Source organism: Dioszegia hungarica (assembly GCF_025882075.1).
Source record: "Dioszegia hungarica strain PDD-24b-2 chromosome Unknown MKK02contig_8, whole genome shotgun sequence".
NCBI lineage: Eukaryota > Fungi > Basidiomycota > Tremellomycetes > Tremellales > Bulleribasidiaceae > Dioszegia > Dioszegia hungarica.
Window position 1 is genome coordinate 2,867,382 of NW_026515770.1, and position 22,524 is coordinate 2,889,905.

A 22,524-nucleotide genomic window follows, 5' to 3' on the forward strand; every position below is an offset into this window, starting at 1 on the left:
AGTCTCTGCCGGCATAGACCGTGCGTCACTGAGATTTTCGAGCTCAGTTCCTCCACCCAAGTCCAGTGATCTCTACACTCCTACTTACAGCTATCACACCAGTCTACCAGAGGGAACAGCACCATGCCCGACTCATTCTTCCAGTCCGACAAGAAACGAAAGCGCCCCGCAAGAAGCGGTGAATCCTCCGACGGCCCTTCGCGCGGTGGCAGCAGTCGTGGTGTAGGCGGCGGTCGAGGCGGTGGCCGAGGCTTCAGCTCATCCCGGGGCGGCGGCGGCGGCGGTGGGGGCCGGGGCGGACGACCCAGCTCAGACTCTACTTCAGGCTACGACAAGCCCTTCCGGCCCTCCGCATACGGTAAAGGCCAAAAAGTCCAGGGTCAAGCGCGGCACGCTGCGAATCGCAAGTCCCGAGCCGAAGGGAGGGAGCGGGATGAAGATTTATCGTCGGATGCGGAGGGGGACGATGGGGGTGATTTGGACGATATGGACTTTCGGGGGGATCAGAATAGGGATAGGGAGGACGAGGAGGTGATTGATGAGAATGAGACGGGGGCGGAGAAGCGCGTTAGGCTGGCGAGGGGGTATTTGAAGAAGGTGCAGGATGAGGTGGAAGCGGGTCAGTTTGGGTCTCTGCTCAACAGAGTGACAAAGCTGATAGAGTAGCGAAAGATGATCAAGACTATGATGCGGCCGAGATTGATCGAGAACTGATTGCTGCTCGGCTGCAGAAAGATGTGGTGCGTTGTCCCACTGAGCACACCGAGAGGCAGAGCTGACGAGCAGTCGGAGACGGAAGGCCGGATCCACTCTTTCCTCGCTTCACGTCCCCTATCGATCACTTCCAAACTCGTCAAGCTACCTACCCACATACCCACCTCCGTCGCCCTCACACCCACTTCACTCGTTGTTTCGACAAAACGAGGCCTGATGTTCCGCTACGCCCTGCCGTCGTTACAACAGATCGGCAAGCCCTTTGGCCAAGCTCAAGCCACACCAGCAACGACTAGCAAAGGCTTGGCTGCTCCAACAGGACATACAGGCGAGCTGTACTGCGTAGCGGCGAGCGAGGATGGGCGGTTCATCGTCAGTGGAGGAAAGGATAAGCTGGTGGGTGTATGGGAGGTAAGCGAGGAGGGGGGAGTCAAGTGGTTGACTGGAATGAGGGGGCACAAGGATTCAGTCACTGTACGCTCTATCCTCCAAGCAGTGCTACCAGGCTTGCGCTGACATACCAGAGTATAGCCTTCCCACCTCTCTCCAATCCCTCGCATCACATCCTCTCGGCCTCTCTCTCCCGCCACCTCGCCCTCCACTCCCTGTCCACCCTCTCCGCCATCGACACCTTCTTCGGACACCAAGATTCCATCTCGTCCATCTCGTCCCTCAAGCCCACACTCGCCGTGACCGCAGGAAGCAGGGACCGGACCTGTCGGTGGTGGAAGGTCGAAGAGGAGATCCAGCTCGTGTTTCGGGGCGGAGGTAAGAGCTTTGAGGGCCAGTCGGCCAAGGGGGAGGCGAAGAAGGGGGAGCCGGCAGAAGAGGAGATTGGAGCGGATGGGATGGAGGTGGATCGGAGGAAAGAAAAGGGAAAGGGGAGAGGAAAGGAGTTTATCGAGGGAAGTATCGATACGGTCTGTATGCTGGATGATCAGCGGTTCGTCTCGGGTGGGGACAGCGGGTGAGTCTTTGTCTTTGATAGTGTATGGACTCCGGACTGACAGTCGCAGATCATTGTGCTTGTGGCAAACAGCCAAGAAGAAGCCCATCTTCACCCACCCATTAGCCCACGGCGTCGACAATCTCCTACATGAAGATGACAAGGAAATGACCGGTCCAAGATGGATAACAGCTATCGGTGCTCTCCGGGGCTCAGATATCTTCGCCACTGGTAAGCAATTATTCCACGTAAAACGAAAAAGCAAAAGCTGATGTCACAGGATCATGGGACGGTGTCATCCGACTTTGGGCACTCGATCCCGCTCTCCGAGCCTTCAAACCTATCCACACGATCGCCGTCCCGGGCTTTATAAACTCGATTCAGATCCTCTCTGTCCCATCATCCTCTGTCACCTCGGAAACGTTCTCCAATGGCGCCAACGCTAATGGCGAAGAAGCTGAGATGGCAAATGGCGGCGGAGACCAAGTGCGCAAGGGGAAGAGCGCGAAGGGCAAGATGGAGATTTTGCTTGTGGCTGCAGTAGCGCAGGAGCCGGGATTGGGGAGGTGGATGTCCATCAAGAAGGGCGTGAAGAGTGGGGCGTTTGTGGCGCATCTGAAATTCGGGGAGGAGGGGCGGGGGGCTGTGAATGGGACGGAGCTATAGGGCGGTCATCTTGATGCACTGCTCAGCCCGCTGTACTGCTTCCGATGTGGGTGAGGGGAGAGCACTGCATAGAGCACTCCGACGTAAGACCTGCCATCCCGACACACGCGCCTATGTATATGACCCTATCCTAGCTACCTAAGTTTACCTATATACAAACCCCCTCGGCATCGCATACACAGTGCTACCACCCACCCTCTGGTCCTTCGTCCTTCGCAGGTTCGGGCGATTTGGTCGAGCTCGTCTCTAGCGGGACCCATTCCGTGATATTCGATGCCAATTCCTGCGCTGCCTTGGCCGATCCAGTCTGATGGTATGAGCTAAGTCCCGGTCCACAGAGGGGCACGCGAAGTATCAACTAGCTCACCCTGAACGTCACAAATCTCCGCTCCCCATCCTCAAATACCGTCGTCCGCACATGTTTCCCATCCTCCATACACGTCATCCCGACATACAGCGAGACGTTCAATATGAGCCTCAGTACGCCTTCTGCACGCATCACTACTGGGTCAGCTCTATAACCCCCGGTGCCAAACAGTCCGGGATCGCAAGCTCACCTAATCTCGCCCCGTGTCCATCTCCTCTCCGGACATTCAGGCGAAGCACCCCGACCCCTCGTTCTCGCCATGAATTGTCAGATTGCATCACGTAGAGCTTGGTCCGCATTTGGAACTTGGTGTATTCGTCTTCTTCCCCTGTCACCACTACACAGTCAGCTCTTTATCCTGAACCGATGCTCGACATGAAAGCTCACCGTCCTTCTCAGTCATCTGCGGCCTGTCCTTGGCTTCCTCATCCTCATCACCCACGCCCGACAATATATCCCCAAAGTCCGCCTTCTTCCCTTTCGTCTCTTCCCCATCGATCTCGTCCTCGTCCTTGGTCTTCCCGTCAACATCCTCCCCATCTGCCTTGTCCGCCTTAATCCCGTTCTTCTTGCTAACCTCAGCGGCCGCGGCCCCAGTGCCGGACGCGGCAGCCGCCGACCCGAACGCCGAGGTCTTCTTTGACGAGAAGGGCGAAGAAGAGCCCGAGAAGCCGCCGAAGCCAGAGGAGGAGAATGGCTTCGCACTCGCACCGGTACTGGTGCTGGCGCTCCCGAAGGCGGAGCCCGAGCCAGACGCTGCTGAGGGCTTAGCGAAGGGAGAGGAAGTAGATGAGAATGCGCCGAATGTCGCTTGAGGCTTCTTGACGGCTGGTGCAGGTGCAGGAACAGCCGCTGGTGTAGCATTCGACGATGTTGCTGCAGGATCCGCCGAGGTCGATTTCAGTGGTGGCTAACGCGTCAGCTCAAGTCGAGGCACCCTCTTCGGACAGCTTACAGAAGGAGTATCTTTCGGCCTCTTCGCCTCGTTCTCACTGATAGACAGCCCACTCTCAGCGCGATCCAGAGCCTTCCGCTTCAGATCCTTCTCCTTCTCTTTCTCCTTGCCCACCCCTTCATCCAGCTCAATGTCCGTCCCCCCTCCATCCTCCCCTTCGGCATGCGACATCTTCTCAACCTTCCGCCGCACCTCGCCGACCGTACGTGTCTCTGCGGGCTTGGCAGTGGGTGGGTCTTCCGGAATGGGCGAAGTGCGGGTGGGACTGCCATCCCCGTCCTCTTCTAGGCGGTTCTTCTTGAGTGAGGTGGTGGTGGGTGTAAGCGCTTCGGGGTGGGATGGTTCCTGCCTGTCAGATTGAGATCCGATGAGAATCTACTTCTGCGAAATTCGGTGCGCGGTGAGAAAGGTTGACTCACAAGGGAAGCCTCGCGACCCCGCTTCAGATTCAACGCCTCTGCCGCAGTCAGCTCCTTGGTTGTGCCACGACGAGACACTTCAAGAAGCTCACCCCTATTCTGCTTGCTCGTCTCTGCTTTGACGACTCCGTTGGTCGTACTTGCGTTATCCGCCATGATTGACGATCAAGTTGAAGGGGGATTGAAGGACCAGGAGGGCTGTTCTGGTTCAACTCGCGCTTGATGAGCTCGTTCGCGCTGTGTTTGAGCTCCGATAGAGTGGAGAAAGCGGTAGGGCCTCTGTCGGAGGGTGGTCTAGCTGCAAGAGCTATAGCTAGGGACAAAGGATGAGGTGTATAGGTAGGTCTGGTAGGGAGAGCTGATTGAGTGAGGGAGAGAAGCCGGTTGCTGCAGTCAGCTGGTACTGTAACTGGCGGTGCAGTGGCCGGGAGCTATTCGTTATTCGATCCCTCTACTTATAAATGGCTCATTCCACCTGTACCTGCGCTTGCTTTGAGCTCTAGTCTGCCTTACTGCCTAATCACCTTATACCAGTACCTATCCCTCCACCACCTCCTTAGCGGCTACCCGAAGCAGCACATAGAAACGATGGGTTACTATCTTCCAGCAGCGCTCGGGATCTCAACGTCCACAGCGACGGCCATCGGGCTGTACTTGCTCTTCACAGGTAGGTCCGCGGTGGCCATTCGATCCGGGCGATCTGGACAAGCCGCACTGCCTGGGGAGTGAGGGTCGTCACCCTCCAATCGGTCCTGAGCTCGCAGATCGACTCGCGAGACCTGCCCCGGATGGGCATAGACATAAGGCAGAACGCAGCTAACTGAGCATAGGGCAAGGCGAACGGTTCAACCCCGGTCAATTCCTCGCAGAGTCCTCGCCTTACGCTTGGGCACTACTAGGCGTGGGGTTGTGTATCGGCTTATCGGTCGCTGGAGCAGGATGGTATGTCCCGGCTCTTCTTCCAATTGACAGCTGACAAACGTCGCGATCTCGCATGAGAAGACCGCATTGCAGCAGCTGATTCGCAATAGGGGTATCTTCGTCACGGGCGCTTCGATCTTGGGTGGAGGTGTGCGTGCACCAAGAATTAGGACCAAGAACTTGATCTCGTGCGTGATCTCTCTAGGCTCTATTGGATCGTCCCCGGGAACTAGGCGGGAACGCGGTTCAGAGCGGATCAGTGCTAACGATCGCAGCATCATCTTCTGTGAAGTCGTCGCTATCTACGGTACGTTGCATTGTTCACTTCCACTGCAGAGTAGGAAAGCATCATACTTATTCTCAGGTGTCATCATGGCCATCGTCTTCTCCTCGAGGATAAACGGGAACGGGCAAGATACCTACTCGGCCAACAACTACTACACCGGTAAGTCGCCGCTCCACCTTCCCTTCATCTTCCTACGACGGATCTCAGATTGCGCCTCGGACCTTGTGCTGATAGATCAGGCTTCGCACTCTTCTGGGGAGGTCTGACTGTCGGGATCTGCAACCTTCTGTGTGGTGTCTCAGTCGGGATCACGGGCTCGACCGCCGCTTTGGCAGATGCCGCCGACCCGCAGCTTTTCGTCAAGATCCTTATCGTCGAGGTGTGTTTCCCTTCTTTGACTATCACGCGCAGCTGTGCCTTCTTGCTAGAGCGTGGGCTGGACGCTGACTCGTTCAGATTTTCGGGTCGGTTCTTGGTCTCTTTGGACTGATCGGTAAGCCCAATTCTCATGTGATTTCCTCGTCAAGATTCCAGCTGACGTTGCTTTAGTCGGCCTGTTGATCGTGAGTCTGGCAGTACCGAAATACCCCAAGGAAGAGCGTCAGCTGACCATCCAGTCCGGCAAAGCCGAAGAGTTCAAGTAGATCCCGCCGTCGACCAGATGGAGTGGACAGGCGCATGCATGAGATCCATTATAAGAAAGACCCCGCCCGCCCCCTTGCCCACAGTAGCTGATGGCTTCTGATGACACGGTGCCATTGTGCGCTTCCAGCACATAGTCCGCTGGCTACTACCAGACCGACCGCTAACGGCAAGGATCGGATTGCGGCCCGCCACGCATGCTGTCTGCGGCGAGATCCCTTCCGACGTCCAATATCATTCCTCATAGATACCGCTTGGCTGCTCCCCTCACTCTATTCTCGAACGCGCTACTCCGTACTGGCGTATTGACCGTATGAAACGGATTGAGCAGTATCTGCTCCATCAGTCAAGCGCAGGGTAAGCAGCTTGGCGCAGATGAGACGTACCTTGACCCATAGTTCCCATAGCTCATTGAAGAACATGCGGATCCCATCGTCATTCTTCTGGTCGTGGACGAGGATGAACTTGACTGCAGAAGTCAGCTCAATCCTCTACGGATCCAATCAGGACAGCAGTAGGTTTGGAGAGCGTACCTCCCATTGCTAGATACGCAGACACGGTCCATTCATTATGTTTGTCCACATTCCGGAGGTATCTACAGAGTCAGCAAGCCCTCCTGGATCTTCTCATCAGTGAAGAATAAAACTCACAGGCTCCCCGTCGACTCTTGCACCTCCTCCACCCCATCCAGACTCTTGAACGCAATCATCTGCATCAACGCCCTATCCGCCATCCCTGCCCCTCCTGCCGGTCCAGCTGCACCCCCTGCTCCTGCTGTAATACTTGACATAGATCCCGCACGTCCTCCATGCCCCGGCCCTATCCCTCCTGCCGGCCCCTGGCCACCATACCCACTCGTCGACCCCTCCCCTCCGGCCCCGGTGAAGCTAGACCAAGTGGGAAACCCCGCCGCCGATGATGAAGCGACGGGTATGGATGAATGGCCAGATGTGGGAGTTTGGGACGGGTTGAGGCGGGAGGGAGAAGGGAGGGAGAGTTCGAATAAGGGGGAGTCGAGGGGCGAGACTATGGCTAGGTAGAATGACATGGTGGGGTTTCAAGACGTCGAATTCGGCTGGGTGTCGAGGGTTGGCTGGACGGTGCGTACGTATCTATCGATTCCAGGTATGTTTGAGATGTACAGATAGCTGTACGATATAAGGCTGGGAGTGGTCAGATGGAAGAGCAGCATTACGAGCTGTATAGATGCGCGCTCACGAGCTCATGCGCGCTGGTGAGGAATGTGGAGTTGGCACCACGTGGATGCGAAGCGGTACAAGTTGTGGCCATCGCGTCGTCAAGTCCTTCAGGCCCAGGCATGGAGGGCCAGATGTACATCATGGGCCACCGCTGACGATGTACAGGTTCGACTCCTTCCTCCGCGCGACCAACCCCAGGACCCTCAAGCCCCGAAAACCTCCAGCGCGACCTCCGCCTCCTGACCCCGCCGATCTCTGATGTCGAGCACGGGTATCAACGTGATCCCAGCCTCCCCTCCGCTTGATGAAGACACCTGACTCATGATACTCTGGAAAGCTGCACGGGCTGTCAAGTCAGCGACACGTCGTTTCAGGTCGGTCTGGAGAGATGGGACTGACCCCGATCCTCGGACACGGTTGGCAAGTGGTACAACCGGACAGATACCGCTCGTTTCAACGCCGCCGCTAGACTCGGGTCGATACTGGGTATCTGGCCCTCAGGTAGACCTCATTCGTAAGTTGCCCGTCCAAGGAATGATATGAAAGGGTATTTACTCACGATCCAGCAACACCATCAATCGAGTACCTCGCTCCTTCTTCCCGCTCGTCCGACAACTCTCCCATCTGCCCTTCTTGCCGTACATCCCACTCTCATACACCGCCTCCAACTCATCATCGTCCTCATCATCTTCATCTTCCCAGCTAGCCTCCCCATCATCATCCTCACCGCCACCATCAACAACAGGATCGGACTCGCCATCTACACTCGTCTGCCCCTCCTCGCTGCGCCAGCCAGTATGCAGGTTGACCTGAAACTCAACCAGAGCGCCCCTGGGCAGCTCTTTAGCCCGTACAAGGAGGAAAGGGGTCTCTTCACATCCATTCTGCAAGATCAGTCGGTATTTCCGCGTTCCTTCGCGTAGGATCGGGACGTACCTGCTCAGCCCAAAGCTGCCATGCACGCCTGACGACTTCCTCACCCTCTCCACCCTCCTCCCCCTCCATACAATCTATGCCAGATGGCACAGCCCACCAAGCCACAACACTCTCTACCCAACCCGTCCACCCTCCCCCGGTCGAGTTTGGGCTCTTTAGCACCTCGACGACTCGGCGGACATGCTGTAGCGCCAGAGCACATTGCAAGGGGTATGGTGAAGAGCTACTTGCTGGGGGAGGAGGCAGAGTGAGAGTAGAGGGGATGAGCGATATTTGGCCGGCTATCTGGACGCGGGAGTTGACCTGTACGTCAGCACGGTACTATCGACGAGGGTGAGGGGGAGAAAGGGGGCTCACAGTGATGGCTTGAGAGTATGGTCCGATATTTGCTGGCGCCCAGTAGCTCAGACTCTGTACGTGCAGTGCCGTGCGACCGCCAATCTTGCTCGCCGGAGCTCTGGTGAGACCCCCCTCTCCACTGTGCACGGCCGCCGTCTCCAAGACTTCCGATGAGGGTCCAGCAGCGGCGTCGTCGTAGCCTACAACTTCCACCCGGACGCCGACACCTTGTGGGAGAGGCACGGCAACTGTCGCTCGACTGGGCGGGGAGGTACCGAAGAAACGAGTGTATGCGGCATTGGCAGCTGGGAAGAGGGCCATGGAGGGGAGGAGGAGGGTGATGTGTGCGGCGTGAATAGGGAGGGAGAGAGATGTTTTGTCTAGCTCGGCTAAGGGATCAGCAAAAGTTTACGTATTCAAGCGTGAGGGAGGTCTAGCTGACCTTGGATCCGCTCGAAAGCTTGTCGCATCTGGCTCCCGATGTCTGAATCTGGGGATGGGGATTGAGGTTGGGAAATCGAGATGCTAAACCATCTTCCGCGCCGATAGAGCTTAGCGTCGTCCGTGTACCGAGTCTGGACGTCTCCGGACGTGGCCTCGTCTGAATGTGGTACCGAGGCGGCCGCAGCCCAACGCCGCTTCTCCACTCGCCCGATACCCTCCAACACCTCTCTGCCCGCCTCGTCCAGCACGCTTCCCTCGTCCTCAATCATATTCAGACCCAGTATCTCTCTCAGCTCCTGTCGGCTGGGTCTTGCCCACCCCGGCTTCGGGACCAGCTTCGCACCGGGTATCCGAAGGTAAGCGACCAGATTTGGCTCAGGATCCGAAATGACGACTTCCGTATCGACCAGCTCGACACGATGCGAGAAGAGTGGCGAGTCGAGGGTGATGGTCTCATACTCCCCGCCTTCGCCAGCGGGGTGCGAGCCATATATCCTGTCCTGTCTATCAGCTCCACCACCAAGCTAATGTGAGATCTCATAGGAGACTTGACGTACCAATCTCTTCAGCGCGGGCAGCTGCGCCCATAGGCTCTTCCCCACCATCTCGCGCTTCAAGCCCACTCCAGCAATCTTGACGAGCACGACGTCCATCCCGCACGCCTGCATCTGCTCCAGCAGGGGCAACTGCTCCGCCTGCCACAGATACGCCAGGGATACGAGCCCCAGTCTGGCGCAGACATGCTCGATCCGGAGGCGCTGATAGGTCGACAAGATAGCTCCGGTGGATACAGCTGTGATCTGATGATCTCTCTGCGGGTTCAGTCAAGACCAGCCGGGTCAGGTGAGGAGACGCACCATGACGTCCTGAAGAAGCTGCAAGAGATCTTCGGTTTCGTCTCCCTCGACACCGCTCCCCTGGCCGCCTTTGAACCGATCACCGTATTCCGGTCCTTGCTCTACGGCTCTTCCACAGATCACGTGGGAGTAGTGCGGTATGCCCATGACTCGGGCTATGAGCGGGGGTACCGTCGTTCCGACCGACTGATATAGGTGCGAGTCGAGCTCATCTGGGGAGTATCAGCTGAGGCTGAGCTTGGCGAGTGGCGATGACCAGGGCAGTGATCCATGAAATCGGGCTTCTTCATGGCTCCGCGAGTCCCGCCGCTGAAGTCTGCTGGCGGGCAAGAGACTCACCAGTACCACTCTCCGGCGTCAATGTTCCGAGAGCAATCACCTCATGCCCGTTGGCTACGCAATGTAAGAGGTTGAAGCAGCTATCTTTCCCGCCTGAGACCAGTCCTAGGACTTTATGCTCCGCCATCTTAGCCCTGTATAGCTCTATAGTTGAGTAATAGATGGATGTGAGGTCGATGTATGATTTATAGTTGAGCTTCTGGTCCAAGTGAGGTTTGGCTGGCGGAGGCGGAGCCCCACAGGGCATAGTCCCGGTGATCGCCGCCTAGCTTGCTTGAACACGCTCGCGCTACAGAAATCATATTTCCCCCTTGCACGCATTGTCCACCTCCCAACAGTACACCGTCTGTCATCTCTCTCGCATACAGAGGGCAGCGAAGAGGCTCAAAGCTGGTAAAAAGCCCTCTGGCTAGTTCCGGAAAGGAGAGGAACCGAAATTACCTGTACCTCGTCGAACCAACCCCGGACTCCTTACCTCCCCCCCGCGGCCTGTCTACCGAGATCAGTCATGTCGTCCACACCGTCTACATCCAGCCAATGGCACGCGGTCACCCCTTCCACCCGCCCACTATCGCTGAGCATCCTCGAGCTCACACCGCTCGCTTTGACTCTCTCGCTCACGCTCGCCTCCCCCTTCGCCTCTTCCTCCTCTTCTTCGCCCTTACCTGGCAGCTCGTCCTCCCTCCATCCACCTGGCTCCGCATCCAAGCGTCGCAAACGACCACGGAAGACGGAAAGCGACGACGAAACCGCCGTTGACGTGGAGGACGAACACCGCGAGTCATCTTACGCCGCGAGCTCGTCCACCCATATCCCCGGCAGTTGGCCCGCCGAGGTTGGACGCAGCTTCAAAGATCTGCTCAGCCACGGTGTCGTCGTCAGTGTCAACGGCCAGCCGTGGTCTCGGATCGTAGCGCACGCTTCTGATCCAGATCCGGACGAGAGCGAGGGGGACGAGGCGGAGGATGAGTGGGAAGAGGACTGGGAACCGGCGGGTGGCAAGTCGGATGAAGAGGGTGCGGAGGAAGGATTAGGGGCGGAAGGTATGCAAAGAAGAAGGCCAAGGCGGGCTAGGTTCACTATGTCGGCGCAGAATGCTGTGGGCGGGCCAATAGCGAGGAGAAAGGAGGGGAGAAGGGGAAAGATGGAGAGCGGAAAAGATAGAGCAGTTGTGGTGGTGTATGGCTTGTCGCCAGGGAAGGAGTATGAGATTGAGCTCAGAGTGGTCGGTATGGGTGGTACGGAAATTGAAGCATCAGGTGAGCTGGCCTCAGCGTATACATGGCAATAGAGCTGACTTGTAGTCTCAAATAGCGTTCTCATCCCTCCATTACCAGGAGCTAGCCTTCATCCTCGGTCCCGCGCAAACTCCCTCCGATCCCGCCAACATCCCAGGTCCCGATCGAATTCGACCACCACACCCGCCCAGTCGTCCGAAAACACCACGCCATCCCGCCGGGGCACTCCGCCACCGGGCAGCAGCCCTGCTGTCGAAGCCATTGCGCCGACCCCTGTTCTGTCTGCCGTCGACACCCAGACCGCACAGATGCGGCAGCTCGTCGCCTCCGCTGCGGTGGAGAAGGAGCACCTCTCGGCGCAGATCAAGGAGGCGCGACGCGCGAGCCAGCGTGCCGAAGCGGCTCTACGGCAGGAGATCGATGCGGTCAAAAAGTCCACCGAGAAGGCGGGATCGATGGACCTGCGGGCAAAGCAAAAGGCACTGGCGTTGCAAGAACAGGTCAAGCAGGGCTGGGCCGGTGCCGAGGCTGCAGACAAGGAGACTGTCGGCGTTGAGGCGGGAATGGGCGACCTCGAGGCAAAGCTGCAGGTCGCCATGTCCCAGGTGGGCGTACTCAGGGAGGAGCTCGCTCGTGCTCGTGAAAGAGAGGATGAGGTCCGTGAGAAGGATAAGCGGATGCGAGCGGAAGAGGAGAAAAAGCTCAGTGAGGTGGTGGGCAAGGTGGAAAAGCTCAAAGTCAAGAAGGAGCGGAAAGAGGCTGAAAAGATCGAGCTGGAGCGGAGAATCGAGGATCTCGAGCGGCAGCGGGAGGACGTTGAGAGACACGCGGAGGAAGAGAAGCGGCGGATCGCGTCTGGTCATTGGGGGACGCAGGGGCACTGGGACGGACACCATCACGAGGGGATTGGACACAACCGCCTGAGCACGCACCCGAGCCTGAGCAATATCGGCGCTCAAGGAGGCTACGGAGCCGGGCCTGCCTATAGGCCTCGCGGAGCACAGGGGTATCAGCCCCGGTTCCCTTCCGCCGGAGCTGCCCGTCCGGGATCTACCGCACCCCCGGCGTCCGCGCAAGCAAGCCCGACCAATTTCTTTCCCCCGATATCGTCTGTCGCTTCCTTCCGACCCCCTCCACCTGGACCGCCTCCAGTCAAGAGCTCCACCGCCGTCTCGCCCGCTATTGGCAGCCGTACCATCTCCTCCACCAGCTCGGGCGTCAACGCAGCGGCCGCGCCCTTTGTACCGTCCCTATACACCGGCAGCTCAAGCAGCAGCAGCGCCAACTTTGACGCATTGCATCACACCACCCTCATGCCGCCTGGTATGCAGCACCGGATATACCTCCCATCCCAGTCGGCTCAGAACCAGTTTCAGAGCGTCCGACCGCGCCCTACCCCCACGTTCCACCCTCCTCCGTCGGTATTGGCGGAACAGGCTGCGCACGCTCAAGCGGTGGCGAGAAACTCACCAACGACCACCTCATCTCCCGCATTCCCACCTCTTCCGGGCGCGTCCTCGCCGGGACAGACGGTCAAGGCGCCATCGTCGGGGTCAGCTCCGCAAGCACCCGGTCCTAGTCTCGCTTCGATCATCACGCGAGCGGTACTTAGTCCAACCTCATCCCTTGCGGCGCAGAATATGGCGGGCGGGACATCAGCCATGACCATCCCCACGCAAGCCGGTCGGCGACCATCACCACCTGCGAGTGTCGTCCTAGGCAGTGGAGGAGGAACGGCCAGCAACACGCTCAAATCGCTCAACGCCCCGTCCTTCTCCCCTACCCACTCCCCCATCTCTCCCAATCCACCGCTCATCAACCGGTCGTCCAGCCCAACACCGCCCTCCAGCCGGTCCAACTCTATCCCTATCGCACCGACGCAGCAGTCGCAGCCATACTCTCTCGGCGGGAGAGTGACATTCGCACCCCCTCCGCCTGCCGCGCAGGACTATGATTTCCCGCCTTTATCGCCCTCGGGACCGTGGGCGAGCCTCAACCCGTCGATAGGGAGCAGGGTGCGCGGGGAGAGCGGCGATGCTGGACCCGTGGGTCCACAGGGGAATGCAGCGGGTATAAATAGGACGCAGACGCCGCCTGCGGTAGCGTGGGGCGCGGGGGGAGAGAGGGTGGGGAGTCCGTTAGGAATGGGAGGGGCAGGGAGTGCGGTGGGCTCTGGGCAGGGCAAGTAGGGTACAGAGCAGGAATGTAGCGTATATACGTTGATAGTCTCAGGGACGTGTTCTGACGTCTTTATCACGTGTTCTGACGTCTTTATCATTGTCTCGTCTCTCAAGCTTCCGCTGTTCTCTCCTCACGGCGCCCTGGGCCTCATTGAGGAATGAGGAGTTACGGAGATACTTGTATCTCCACATCGCTTCCGTCGGAAGACAGATCTGAGATCTGCGAGCTCAGTTTGACGCGTGAATTGCAAGCGAAATGGCCTTTATGCTTACCGCTACGTTGACTTCCATCCTACGTTGACTTCCATCGAAAAGATGTCGGGCGCCAGGCTGGAAAGCCCTCTTCTCGCGCCAGGCTCCCCATTCAAGCGGCGCGCCTCTCCCCCAAGAACCCCCGGCTCACCTGGCATGTCCTTCTCCCCGGGAGGGTCACTCCCGGGACTGGGCATGAATCACCGCACCTTCCTTCGAGCTGTCATCATCTCCGCCATCATCATACCGACTTTTTACGTCCTCTTTGGACAGCCGGTCACATATGACTCGGTGAGGGACGGCCATCCAGGCGAGGGCGAGTGGAGCGCCGCGGAGGGATATGGGCGCGGAGGGGTCGCTCGACGAGTCCGGGAATGGTCTGGCGGGAGCAAGCAGTGGCTGGGCAAAAGCGTGTCGAGGAATGACGATGATGAGTACTATGAGGATGAGCGGCCAAGTGGTGGGGAGACCATGCTGGATCTAGAGGAAGATATGCCCGTGACGGTGTATGAAGGCGGTATGTTCACCACCTAGCCAGACTGACTTAGGCTGACCGTGCAGGCGTCGCTGGATACTCGGTGTTCACCAATCTGTATCTATCGGCGGGCTCGTTGATGTTCATTGAGTCAGATACGGGACTAGCCGGGAAGAAGCTACCGGGAGTACGGCAGATCATAAGCGGTCCGAAGCGAGGCGAGCAGAATCCCGCGGCGGATGAGGATAGGTGGAGGGTTGTAGGCCACGAGATGGCCAGTGCGGAGCTGGGCAAGCGGGCAGTATTGATGAACGGCGTAACGGTGAGTTTGGTAGACTCCAGGATGGCTGCTTGAAAGTGCCGAGGCTGATACTCGCAGTACCTCTTTAACGACGTTCCAGGCGGAGGTAGGCTACACCCCTTGTGCTCATTCGGAGAAACGTCTACTGATCATTGCAGACGGTTATCTCATCTACTTCCAACACTTTGTGGCAGAAGCATTCCTAGGAGCCTCTCGAGTCCTCGCCCATCTCCTCCAATCGCAGGATCTACTCACAGATACCGATAGCGTCCCTCTTCCCAGAAGAGTCTGGTTCCCTCGTTGTGGCTGGAAACCATCATGGCGGGACGATCGAGGAGAAAATGAGTAGACCTGGTAGCGCTACATCTTCAAAGCTGACCGCGTAGATGCTTGGTTCCTCGCCCATGCGCTGCCAGGCGCGACAGTGGAGGATGCGAACGGATGGGAGGATAGGTCGACTGCGGGGCTGCCTGTAGTGTTCGAGAAGGTTGTGTTGGTCGATCGCTGTAAGTCATTCTGCCTTCCGCTATGGAGAACACCGCGGGTTCAGAGCTCACGGGCAGGGGCTGCACACTCCAATGGTGGGGAAGTCGGCAAGTGGGGCAAGATGAATGCCGACGTATCTGCCATGAAAGCACCCCGAACATTCTGGAACGGTATACGGCAGAACATCATGCAGTCTCTAGGCGTAGACGGGGCTTCTAGCGTCGGAGCTAGGGGCTTACCCGTTGTCGTCTTCGTTGACGTACATGTAAGTCCCCCTATGTTGCCTATCAGACTGAGACCCCGCTGACTCTTAGACTGGCACTCCGAAAGTTCAGGACGAGGACAAAAGAGCGCTCATTGAGGCTTTGAAAGGCTTGACGGACATTGCTGAGGTCCATGTCACCAAGGTATCGGCCATGACCAAGGCAGAACGAGCGGAGCTCTTGGGCCGAGCGGAAGTGAGTACCTGGTCCAGCCGAGAGCGCTACAGAGTGGTTGCTGATACAGCTAGATCATAATAGGGGTCCACACGAACGATCTATATGAAGCATTATGGATGCCTGCTACAGAGAACTCTGCCATTATCGAGCTGTTCGAGGAGGGCGGATTTGATCGTAAGTGAAGGCTTTCTGTCAAGAGAAGCGCGGCTAACGCTGCAGGCTCGTTCGAATTATTAGCTACTTCTCTCAATCACCAATACATCGCTATCCAAAACGATAAGATTCTGGAGGAAGCAGAATGGAGAGCCCACGGATCCACGCGAGGCGAGCACTCCAAGGTAAGTGGAACTTGTGATACCGCTAATATACTAGGGCTATATACGCGTGAATGGGGAGCTGGTCGCGAAGACCGTTCGGAGTTTACTTCGCGGACGGGCCGATGCGGAACCAATAACCAGCGAGTTGGACGACCTGACGGATTTAGGGACTTAGTGATGCACGCACTCGAGAGAATGTGTCTTATCGGCGGAGCTGATCGCATCCTGTGAATCTGCACGAATTGCATCACGAGGTAGCCCCAGGCAGTTCAAACAGTATGATCTTCTCAGGTCTTGCTCGAGCTCTGCGTCGATCGTTACTTCGCTGTGGCGCCACTGACGATTAGCTTGGCGCCACATGCATAATTGCCCGATTGGGTTAATTTGATTAGGTTCCGCTAATTGATTAGTCGCGCTTGACTTGCTTTTGCTTTTGTTGTCAACTTTGAAACACGGCCCCCCTGTTGCCCTTTTGTCGTTCACCTCTCCTCTCTTCAGCCTCTGCCATACAAGTATCATAGATTCGCTCATAGACGTTTCAATCACACCTCGAACAGAGGCCCCACACGCTCTTTATACGCCATAATCGCTGGTCGAACGGCACTGCATCACGCCACATCCCTATCAACAGCCCTTTCCGACAAGCTCTCGGACCGCTCAACCCTCCTTTGCTTAGCGCTGGATCGCATCGCCTTGACAACATATCATCTCCCCTTGTAATCAGCCGAGCAATCTGTCGCTATACGGGGCTCCTCGGCCATCAGGTCCATCGATAGGCATCACTCAGACATAGACTCAGCTCGCCATCCGCCTAGATCAACAATTGTTTCACCCTCATCTCGCGCTTGGAAACACCGCACGGTCGTGACGCGGAGGCTCTGCGGAAGGATCAGACTATCCTTCCACCATCCACCGCATCATCGGACTGAAAGGCTAGAGAAGGGAAGCATCTATCGGAGTATTTAGCACAGGATGTGCTGCGATGCAGAGTGGAAACGGGAGGTGGTGCAGGATCACAAGGTAAGTGCTGGTGAAAGGCGATGCTTGTCCGGAGCTGATACTTCAGTGGGACTTCATCAACGTCAACGAGTTCCGCAAGACCGACTTCCTCACACGGTTCAAGTGAGTCTCCCTATCTGCTGCTGACAGGCATAAGCTGATACAGGCAGATATGTTTGGCGATACATCCTTCTGTTCAAGTCTCTGGCGGTCTACGGCTTGGATATCTTCACTGCTGTTACCATGATCTCGTCCGATCGCGTATGTTTCCTGGTACTTATACTGTGTCCCTTTTGGTCGAGGCTGATTTTCGCAGTGGAATAACGCAATCACAGCCAAGGGCTCAGAAGGCGTGGTAGAGGTCAAATTTATCATCGCTAAATGGGTCTTCGTCGGCTGCATCATCTTCTCCTTCTTGCTGGTATGTCTGTTCTCCTGCTTGTTTCTGCTTTCAAGTGACCCACGCTGATTTGTAGCTCGGATACGAGTGGTACAAGGCAAGACAGGTCGTCAAATCGCAGGATATATCTTATGCGTTTACCAATTTGCTCGCCAACGACTACTTTTCGTTCAGTGCGTTGTCTTTTGCCACACGGGGGCTTCTCAGCTGAGCATTCCAGAGAACTACGACAACTTCTGCTTGTTCTGCCACATCGAGGGATCAACGAAGAAGAAGGACGACTTTGCCTTCTTCATCTTCTTTACCTTCAAGGGTGGGTCCGACTTGAGTCACCTCATCCAGCGACTCAGCTGACAGTCAGAATGGAAGCGTCTGCTCCTCGCCGACGGTCCTCGTCAGTCGATCAATGGGCTCATGCTCTACTCTTTCGGCCAGGCAAACGGATGGCAGACCTCCAATATCCCCGCATACTGGAACGAAGACCCCATCACCGCGATGCTGCTCTTCTCGATGATTGCCACAGTATTGATCTTCGCGGGATCCATGCTGCTCTTGATTGCGGCGGCGGTGCTGTATGTGCCGTTGCTGTGCTATATCCAGGGCAACCTCAAGGTAAGTCAGCCGGATCCGTTCGCCAAGAGACTTGGCTAATCCACAGGAATATGTCTGTCACAAAGTCGACAAGCGACTCTCGGAACTCGTCAAAAAGAAGCAGAGGCTCCGAGCTCAGCGCGCTGCAGCTCTCGAGAAGAAGCTTGCTCGCGATGGCGGTCTGCGCAACTCGAAAGGCGAATTCGTCAATGTGGTCATGCAGCCCACGTTGCCGAAGATCATGCTGGACGACGAGGATATGCGGGAGACCAAGACGGGGATGGCTCGAAGCAAGAGTGCGGACACATTGGCCAGCTACCCATCCAGTAAGTCTATATTGTCCTCGGCACAAGGGATTCTGCTGACTCAAGCAGGTACTCCCGGTGTGAATGAGGTCTACGGCGGATACCCTCCTTCACTGGACTACCATCAGAGCCCGTACGGTAATGATGTCGGTTTCAGCAGTACCACCCGCCTGATCGACCATTCCGGACCCATGGGGATCTCATACCCTCCTCCAGTCGCCACTCCGCCAGACGCAGCACCCTCCTTCCCTCCCCGCGGATCCAGTCCTGCCCCTCCCCCAGGCATGCGTCCATCTCGGTCCAACACCCAAATGACCGGCTTCTCCTCACACTCTGGCCATGCGCCATATCCACCCTCCTCACTCACCCCCTCCGGCGGCTCATACCACGGCTACAGCAATGGGTTCGACGCGCGCTCCCCTCCTCTTCCTACCGGCGACAGCGGGTACCTTTCCCAATACCCCTCGAATCCCTGCCAACAGGCCTACCCCTTCCCGCCTACACGGTCAGCGTCTCGCCAGGCGGACATCCAGATCGGACAGCGGCATCAAGGCGAGCGGGTCCTGTCGCCCTCGGAGCAGTCGTCCTTCTCGCATTTCCGGCAGAGTGGTACTAGCGACGGAGGATTGCCGTACGACCGGACAGATACGGATATCGATGTGGACGCGTATTCGGATAGTAGAGGCCCGGCGCCGAGCTATCCGGGTAGTCCGCCGAGAGGGGTGACGGGTGGGAAGGGGGGTTATGGGCGCCGATAGAGCTTGTCCAGCGGGTCTGGATGGGCTGCAATATACTGTATCTTTAGCTGATTGGCCTGTAAGGCATGGATACTAGTGTATAATGTGCAAACAACTCACGTGCGGATGCCGAATGTGCCTCACTACTAAGCGCTCGGCGGCTGACCCAGACCGGAGTTGTTGTCTCTCATATTATCGTCGAGTATGGACGCATTCAAGCTTCGAGCCAGCTGGTGTATATACTGCGTGCTGCTCCAGAAACGCTTTGCGGGGCATAATGTACATCTTGGTCAACAGTCAGACGCCAGTAAGAGACAACTCAGAATACTGATATGTACAAGGGCACGTACAGCAACACGATCTTCGCCGCTTACCCGGTGGATTGCAGCCACCTGGAGTACACGACACTGTCGTCGACCTCGCTCAGCTGGACTCCCAGCCTCGTCGCCAATCTCTGCATCTTCGTCACGAGCTTGACACCCTCCTGCACCAGGTCCTCGTACGACTTCACGGCGTCTTCGCTGGCAGAGGTACCGGGCTTGACGTAGTCGGTGTGATATCTGTCCAGAAGTTCATCCACCAGCTTCTCGCGAATGACGTCAAAGTCTCGCCTAATGAGCCATCGCGCCGCCGCCTCATCTGCTTCGGACCACACTTTGTACGTCCTCACAAATTCCACGCCTCGTGTGTACGCCGTCAAATGTTTGTGCGTCTCTTCCCAGACTCTCTTCAGCTCTCAGCAGTTTGGAGGCGGTCGAGGGCGGTAGGGGCTGAATGAGCTCGAGTCACTACCGTCTTGGCAAACCCGTCCAAGGCAGGTGTGGTACTGGTATCGGTCATGGGTAGTACAGTGACTTGGAGTGTATCGTGCGGGTTGGTTGTAATTGCAGGTGGGCTAATAGGTACAGATGCAAGACCGGGACAGTCAGAGGTCAGCTCAAAAGAGCTGGCACACGAGTCATACAAGCGAGGGGTTCGATATCTAAAACCCCCTTGTGTAGTCTTCCTTTATTCACAGCAACCTTGTTGGCCATGACGATCATACACATCACGGTCAAAGGGCTTCTGCGCCTCTCGCTAAGGTGATCATCAAAGGGGCCAGGAGGACAGAGAAGCGAACCCTGATCGCGAGTCATACTAGGGCATGTCCCCTTTACGCTCGCTTGGTTCCTTGCTTCGCTGTACTATCAATGGTCGCTGCTTGCTTCCCACACTGAGAATATTCCGTCAGCGCGCGGTCAGGCAGACAGATGTGACAGATGCATTGTTTCGGGCTTCTGCGGCTTGCGGTCTAGGTGTCTAGGCCTTGCCGTGCTCGGGGTGACCCATCTCCTTAGTCTTAGCCCAGGCAGGGTTAGCCGAGATGTCCTTCCACCATCGAGCGACGTTGGGGAGCGAGCCGTCGGTCAAAGTCGGGGCAGCGCCGATCTGCTCTCGTCAGTTCAGGTTCACATCGCTCCATTGGTTCGATTGATGAAACAGTACTGACGTTTGACAAGAGGGCACCGTAGGCGAGGTGGCTCAGGTCCGCAACGGTCAAGTTCTCGCCGCCGAGGTACTTGCTCTTCGAGAGGATGCGCTCGTACCCCTCGAGCTTCTTGGCGAGGGTGTCCTTCTGCTTCTTGGCGTTCTCTTCGTTGGTGGGGATGCCGAACCTGCATGTTTCAGATGCGGGGCTGAAAGGAAGATAGTGTGATGACCTACCACTTGCTGAAGTAGAGCTCGAAAGCCAGGGTAGAAGCGGGTCCGTCAAACTGAGCAGACTCGTTCTGGGCAGCCTGGAGGTACCCGGCGAAAGCCTTGTGGTTCTCGGGGCCGGGCGTGAGCGGGGACCCGATCTTGCCGCCAACGTCTGAGATCTGGTCAGCTTAGTCCATGCCCAGTAAGCATAGAGGAGGAGCTTACAGCTGACGATAGCCCGCGACTCGAAGATCTCAAGACCGGCCTCGGTGTCCTCCATCCAAGGCATCTGGCCGAACGGCTGGTGTGCCATCCAGTCCGCCTCCTTGAGAACGGTAAACTCGGCTGACTCGAGCTTGAAGTCTGGCAGTCAGCAGTCAGTCCCGATGCTCATGTGGCCAGCGAGGAGACATAAGTCTGGCGCAAGGCTCACCTTTCTCGGGCTGGAGACCCATAGCGAGGAAAGAGACGATCACCCGCGCGGTGCACTATGTGCGTCAGCATCGCATCGCGTTCGGGATGCGAAGAAGGCAGCTCACGGTGGACATGGCATTGCCGTGGATGATGTAGACCATTTTGGATGTGTATGTACAAGATAAAGTACAAACGTGGAAGGGGAGACAAAGAGCTGGACGGAGGAATGTGGAGCAGCTCCAGGCAGCTCCAGGCTCCAGGCCCTCCAGGGAAGGATGGCAAGCCGATCGGCACCCTTCAGTGTGATCGAAACGATAATCATACATGTGCCCGAGGCAAATCCATCTGTTGCGTGTTCTGCAAGCGCCACACAAGGCTGCCTCGCAGATGACTTGTAATAGAGTATAGATTGAACATCGCACCTGCTTACACCGCACTGATACGCATATCCTACGCATAGTGTCCGAGATACGCAGCCCACAACTCTTCTAGACCGCCCTGCTGCCCTGTAAGGTCCGCCCAGCATCTCTCCGTGTACCTCTCGTGCTCCAGTCTGGCATTCAAGCTCTTGACAAATCCCGGCCAAGGACCGGGTCGCTTTCTGCCCTTCTTGGGTTCCGGACCTGGCGAAGGTGGACGCATCTCGGCTGGATATTGGGTCGCCTGCGGCGGAGGTACGGCGGATGCAGCGCCGGTCGCTGTGGGTGTTGGCCGAGGTAACGGTGAAGAGGTGTCACCGGCGTGGGACGCCTGATCGTCCGCCTCGACACCAGTAGCGCCCACCAGCCAGGAGAGGAATTGGGCGCCGGCATCGTACCCGTCCTCCCACCCTTTCTCTGCCTTCCCCTGTCCAGGATGGCGCCAGTGTGGCGGTCCGAGGTCCGCTTGCAGGCGGACGTAGTCTGCGATGGATTCGATCAACCAGATAGGGGTAGAGCCGTGGCCATCATACTGAACAGCGTGTACCAGCTCATGTAGCACTATGTTGTCAGCTGAGGGTTTTTCGGGTTTGGACGTGGCAAGAGACTTACAGACACCCTTAATCTCTTTCGTGGCGCTCTGCATGTCCCTAGCCCCATCCTTGACCTGACGCTCGAGATCCCCTACCCAGCGTAAGCTGATGTGGATCTTTCCTGCGGATGTATACGCCAGACCGTCCTCGTCCTCCAATATCAGATGGAGATCGCTATGTCTCCACTTGGAAGGACCGCTTGAGCCCGAGCCGAGGTGAGACCTGATGAACGAGGCCGAATGGGCAAGGTAGCCAATCGGGTCCGGCACGCAGGAGAGGAAGAAGGTCGACGTCTCGTACGAGGACGAGGCGGACGAGGGGTGAGTGAAACCGAAATGGAGCGATCCAGGTGGCTGTTTCTGCGATCTATTGGGTGGTGGGACCGCGTAGAGGATAGGGCTAGAAGAGGTAGGGTCGGGGGGGACGGAGGGGGCGAGAAAGTAGCTCGTGACCGTTTGCGCTGGGACGTTTTCGGTCGGTATCGAGCTATCTGATTCTCTAATATTGAGTGAGTTGAGCCAGCGGGACAAAGAAGGCATTTTGAAGATGGCAGTGAAAGTATAGCGAGGTACAATGCAGTGTAAGACAGAGCTGTCATCGTGTCATCGCTCACATTGCACAAGGAGCAGACAGATGGCCCCGGGACCATGATCGTCGTCGCTCTGAG

The 22,524-nt window shown here is 57.2% G+C and overlaps 10 protein-coding genes across 10 annotated transcripts; 5 read left to right on the forward strand and 5 right to left on the reverse strand.

Moving 5' to 3' along the window:
* Window positions 1-123: 123 nt before the first annotated feature.
* Window positions 124-2,326, forward strand: MKK02DRAFT_26505 (WD40-repeat-containing domain protein; the record flags this gene model as incomplete). Its single annotated transcript, XM_053087207.1, has 8 exons — window positions 124-205; window positions 422-619; window positions 667-740; window positions 787-1,188; window positions 1,239-1,681; window positions 1,731-1,891; window positions 1,941-2,068; window positions 2,123-2,326. 8 exons carry the CDS (start codon window positions 124-126, stop codon window positions 2,324-2,326), a joined length of 1,692 nt encoding a protein of 563 aa, XP_052945887.1.
* Window positions 2,327-2,510: 184 nt separating this feature from the next.
* MKK02DRAFT_44813 (uncharacterized protein) lies at window positions 2,511-4,223 on the reverse strand (the record flags this gene model as incomplete). The annotated part of the gene is made up of 7 exons (XM_053093098.1): window positions 2,511-2,633; window positions 2,694-2,827; window positions 2,884-3,030; window positions 3,081-3,603; window positions 3,649-3,993; window positions 4,068-4,105; window positions 4,160-4,223. 7 exons carry the CDS (start codon window positions 4,221-4,223, stop codon window positions 2,511-2,513), a joined length of 1,374 nt encoding a protein of 457 aa, XP_052945888.1.
* Window positions 4,224-4,655: 432 nt separating this feature from the next.
* MKK02DRAFT_37013 (putative hydrogen-transporting ATPase) lies at window positions 4,656-5,918 on the forward strand (the record flags this gene model as incomplete). The annotated part of the gene is made up of 9 exons (XM_053089541.1): window positions 4,656-4,734; window positions 4,898-5,009; window positions 5,099-5,176; window positions 5,264-5,295; window positions 5,353-5,433; window positions 5,514-5,653; window positions 5,731-5,767; window positions 5,824-5,837; window positions 5,892-5,918. 9 exons carry the CDS (start codon window positions 4,656-4,658, stop codon window positions 5,916-5,918), a joined length of 600 nt encoding a protein of 199 aa, XP_052945889.1.
* Window positions 5,919-6,157: 239 nt separating this feature from the next.
* On the reverse strand, window positions 6,158-6,964 carry MKK02DRAFT_26918 (putative ER to Golgi transport-related protein; the record flags this gene model as incomplete). The annotated part of the gene is made up of 5 exons (XM_053087273.1): window positions 6,158-6,250; window positions 6,303-6,385; window positions 6,450-6,511; window positions 6,567-6,684; window positions 6,772-6,964. 5 exons carry the CDS (start codon window positions 6,962-6,964, stop codon window positions 6,158-6,160), a joined length of 549 nt encoding a protein of 182 aa, XP_052945890.1.
* Window positions 6,965-7,318: 354 nt separating this feature from the next.
* Window positions 7,319-10,157, reverse strand: MKK02DRAFT_44816 (uncharacterized protein; the record flags this gene model as incomplete). Its single annotated transcript, XM_053093099.1, has 9 exons — window positions 7,319-7,461; window positions 7,515-7,622; window positions 7,675-7,999; window positions 8,052-8,354; window positions 8,409-8,779; window positions 8,833-9,334; window positions 9,392-9,646; window positions 9,692-9,903; window positions 10,031-10,157. The coding sequence occupies 9 exons, from the start codon at window positions 10,155-10,157 to the stop codon at window positions 7,319-7,321; spliced, it is 2,346 nt and encodes a 781-aa protein (XP_052945891.1).
* Window positions 10,158-10,538: 381 nt separating this feature from the next.
* Window positions 10,539-13,457, forward strand: MKK02DRAFT_44817 (uncharacterized protein; the record flags this gene model as incomplete). The annotated part of the gene is made up of 2 exons (XM_053093100.1): window positions 10,539-11,289; window positions 11,335-13,457. 2 exons carry the CDS (start codon window positions 10,539-10,541, stop codon window positions 13,455-13,457), a joined length of 2,874 nt encoding a protein of 957 aa, XP_052945892.1.
* Window positions 13,458-13,763: 306 nt separating this feature from the next.
* Window positions 13,764-15,894, forward strand: MKK02DRAFT_44818 (uncharacterized protein; the record flags this gene model as incomplete). Its single annotated transcript, XM_053093101.1, has 9 exons — window positions 13,764-14,217; window positions 14,262-14,497; window positions 14,555-14,582; window positions 14,863-14,982; window positions 15,040-15,227; window positions 15,277-15,420; window positions 15,474-15,576; window positions 15,622-15,740; window positions 15,775-15,894. The coding sequence occupies 9 exons, from the start codon at window positions 13,764-13,766 to the stop codon at window positions 15,892-15,894; spliced, it is 1,512 nt and encodes a 503-aa protein (XP_052945893.1).
* A 797-nt stretch (window positions 15,895-16,691) lies between these two features.
* On the forward strand, window positions 16,692-18,328 carry MKK02DRAFT_3875 (putative vacuole protein; the record flags this gene model as incomplete). The annotated part of the gene is made up of 9 exons (XM_053090261.1): window positions 16,692-16,739; window positions 16,786-16,841; window positions 16,889-16,979; window positions 17,035-17,139; window positions 17,195-17,291; window positions 17,339-17,431; window positions 17,480-17,730; window positions 17,777-18,035; window positions 18,084-18,328. Coding segments are annotated over 9 exons (1,245 nt in total), but the record flags the coding sequence as incomplete, so codon positions are not given.
* A 1,722-nt stretch (window positions 18,329-20,050) lies between these two features.
* Window positions 20,051-21,006, reverse strand: MKK02DRAFT_44821 (glutathione S-transferase; the record flags this gene model as incomplete). The annotated part of the gene is made up of 6 exons (XM_053093102.1): window positions 20,051-20,179; window positions 20,241-20,406; window positions 20,456-20,603; window positions 20,657-20,794; window positions 20,865-20,919; window positions 20,971-21,006. 6 exons carry the CDS (start codon window positions 21,004-21,006, stop codon window positions 20,051-20,053), a joined length of 672 nt encoding a protein of 223 aa, XP_052945895.1.
* Window positions 21,007-21,295: 289 nt separating this feature from the next.
* On the reverse strand, window positions 21,296-22,396 carry MKK02DRAFT_27679 (peptidase of plants and bacteria-domain-containing protein; the record flags this gene model as incomplete). Its single annotated transcript, XM_053087380.1, has 2 exons — window positions 21,296-21,825; window positions 21,877-22,396. The coding sequence occupies 2 exons, from the start codon at window positions 22,394-22,396 to the stop codon at window positions 21,296-21,298; spliced, it is 1,050 nt and encodes a 349-aa protein (XP_052945896.1).
* Window positions 22,397-22,524: the final 128 nt, after the last annotated feature.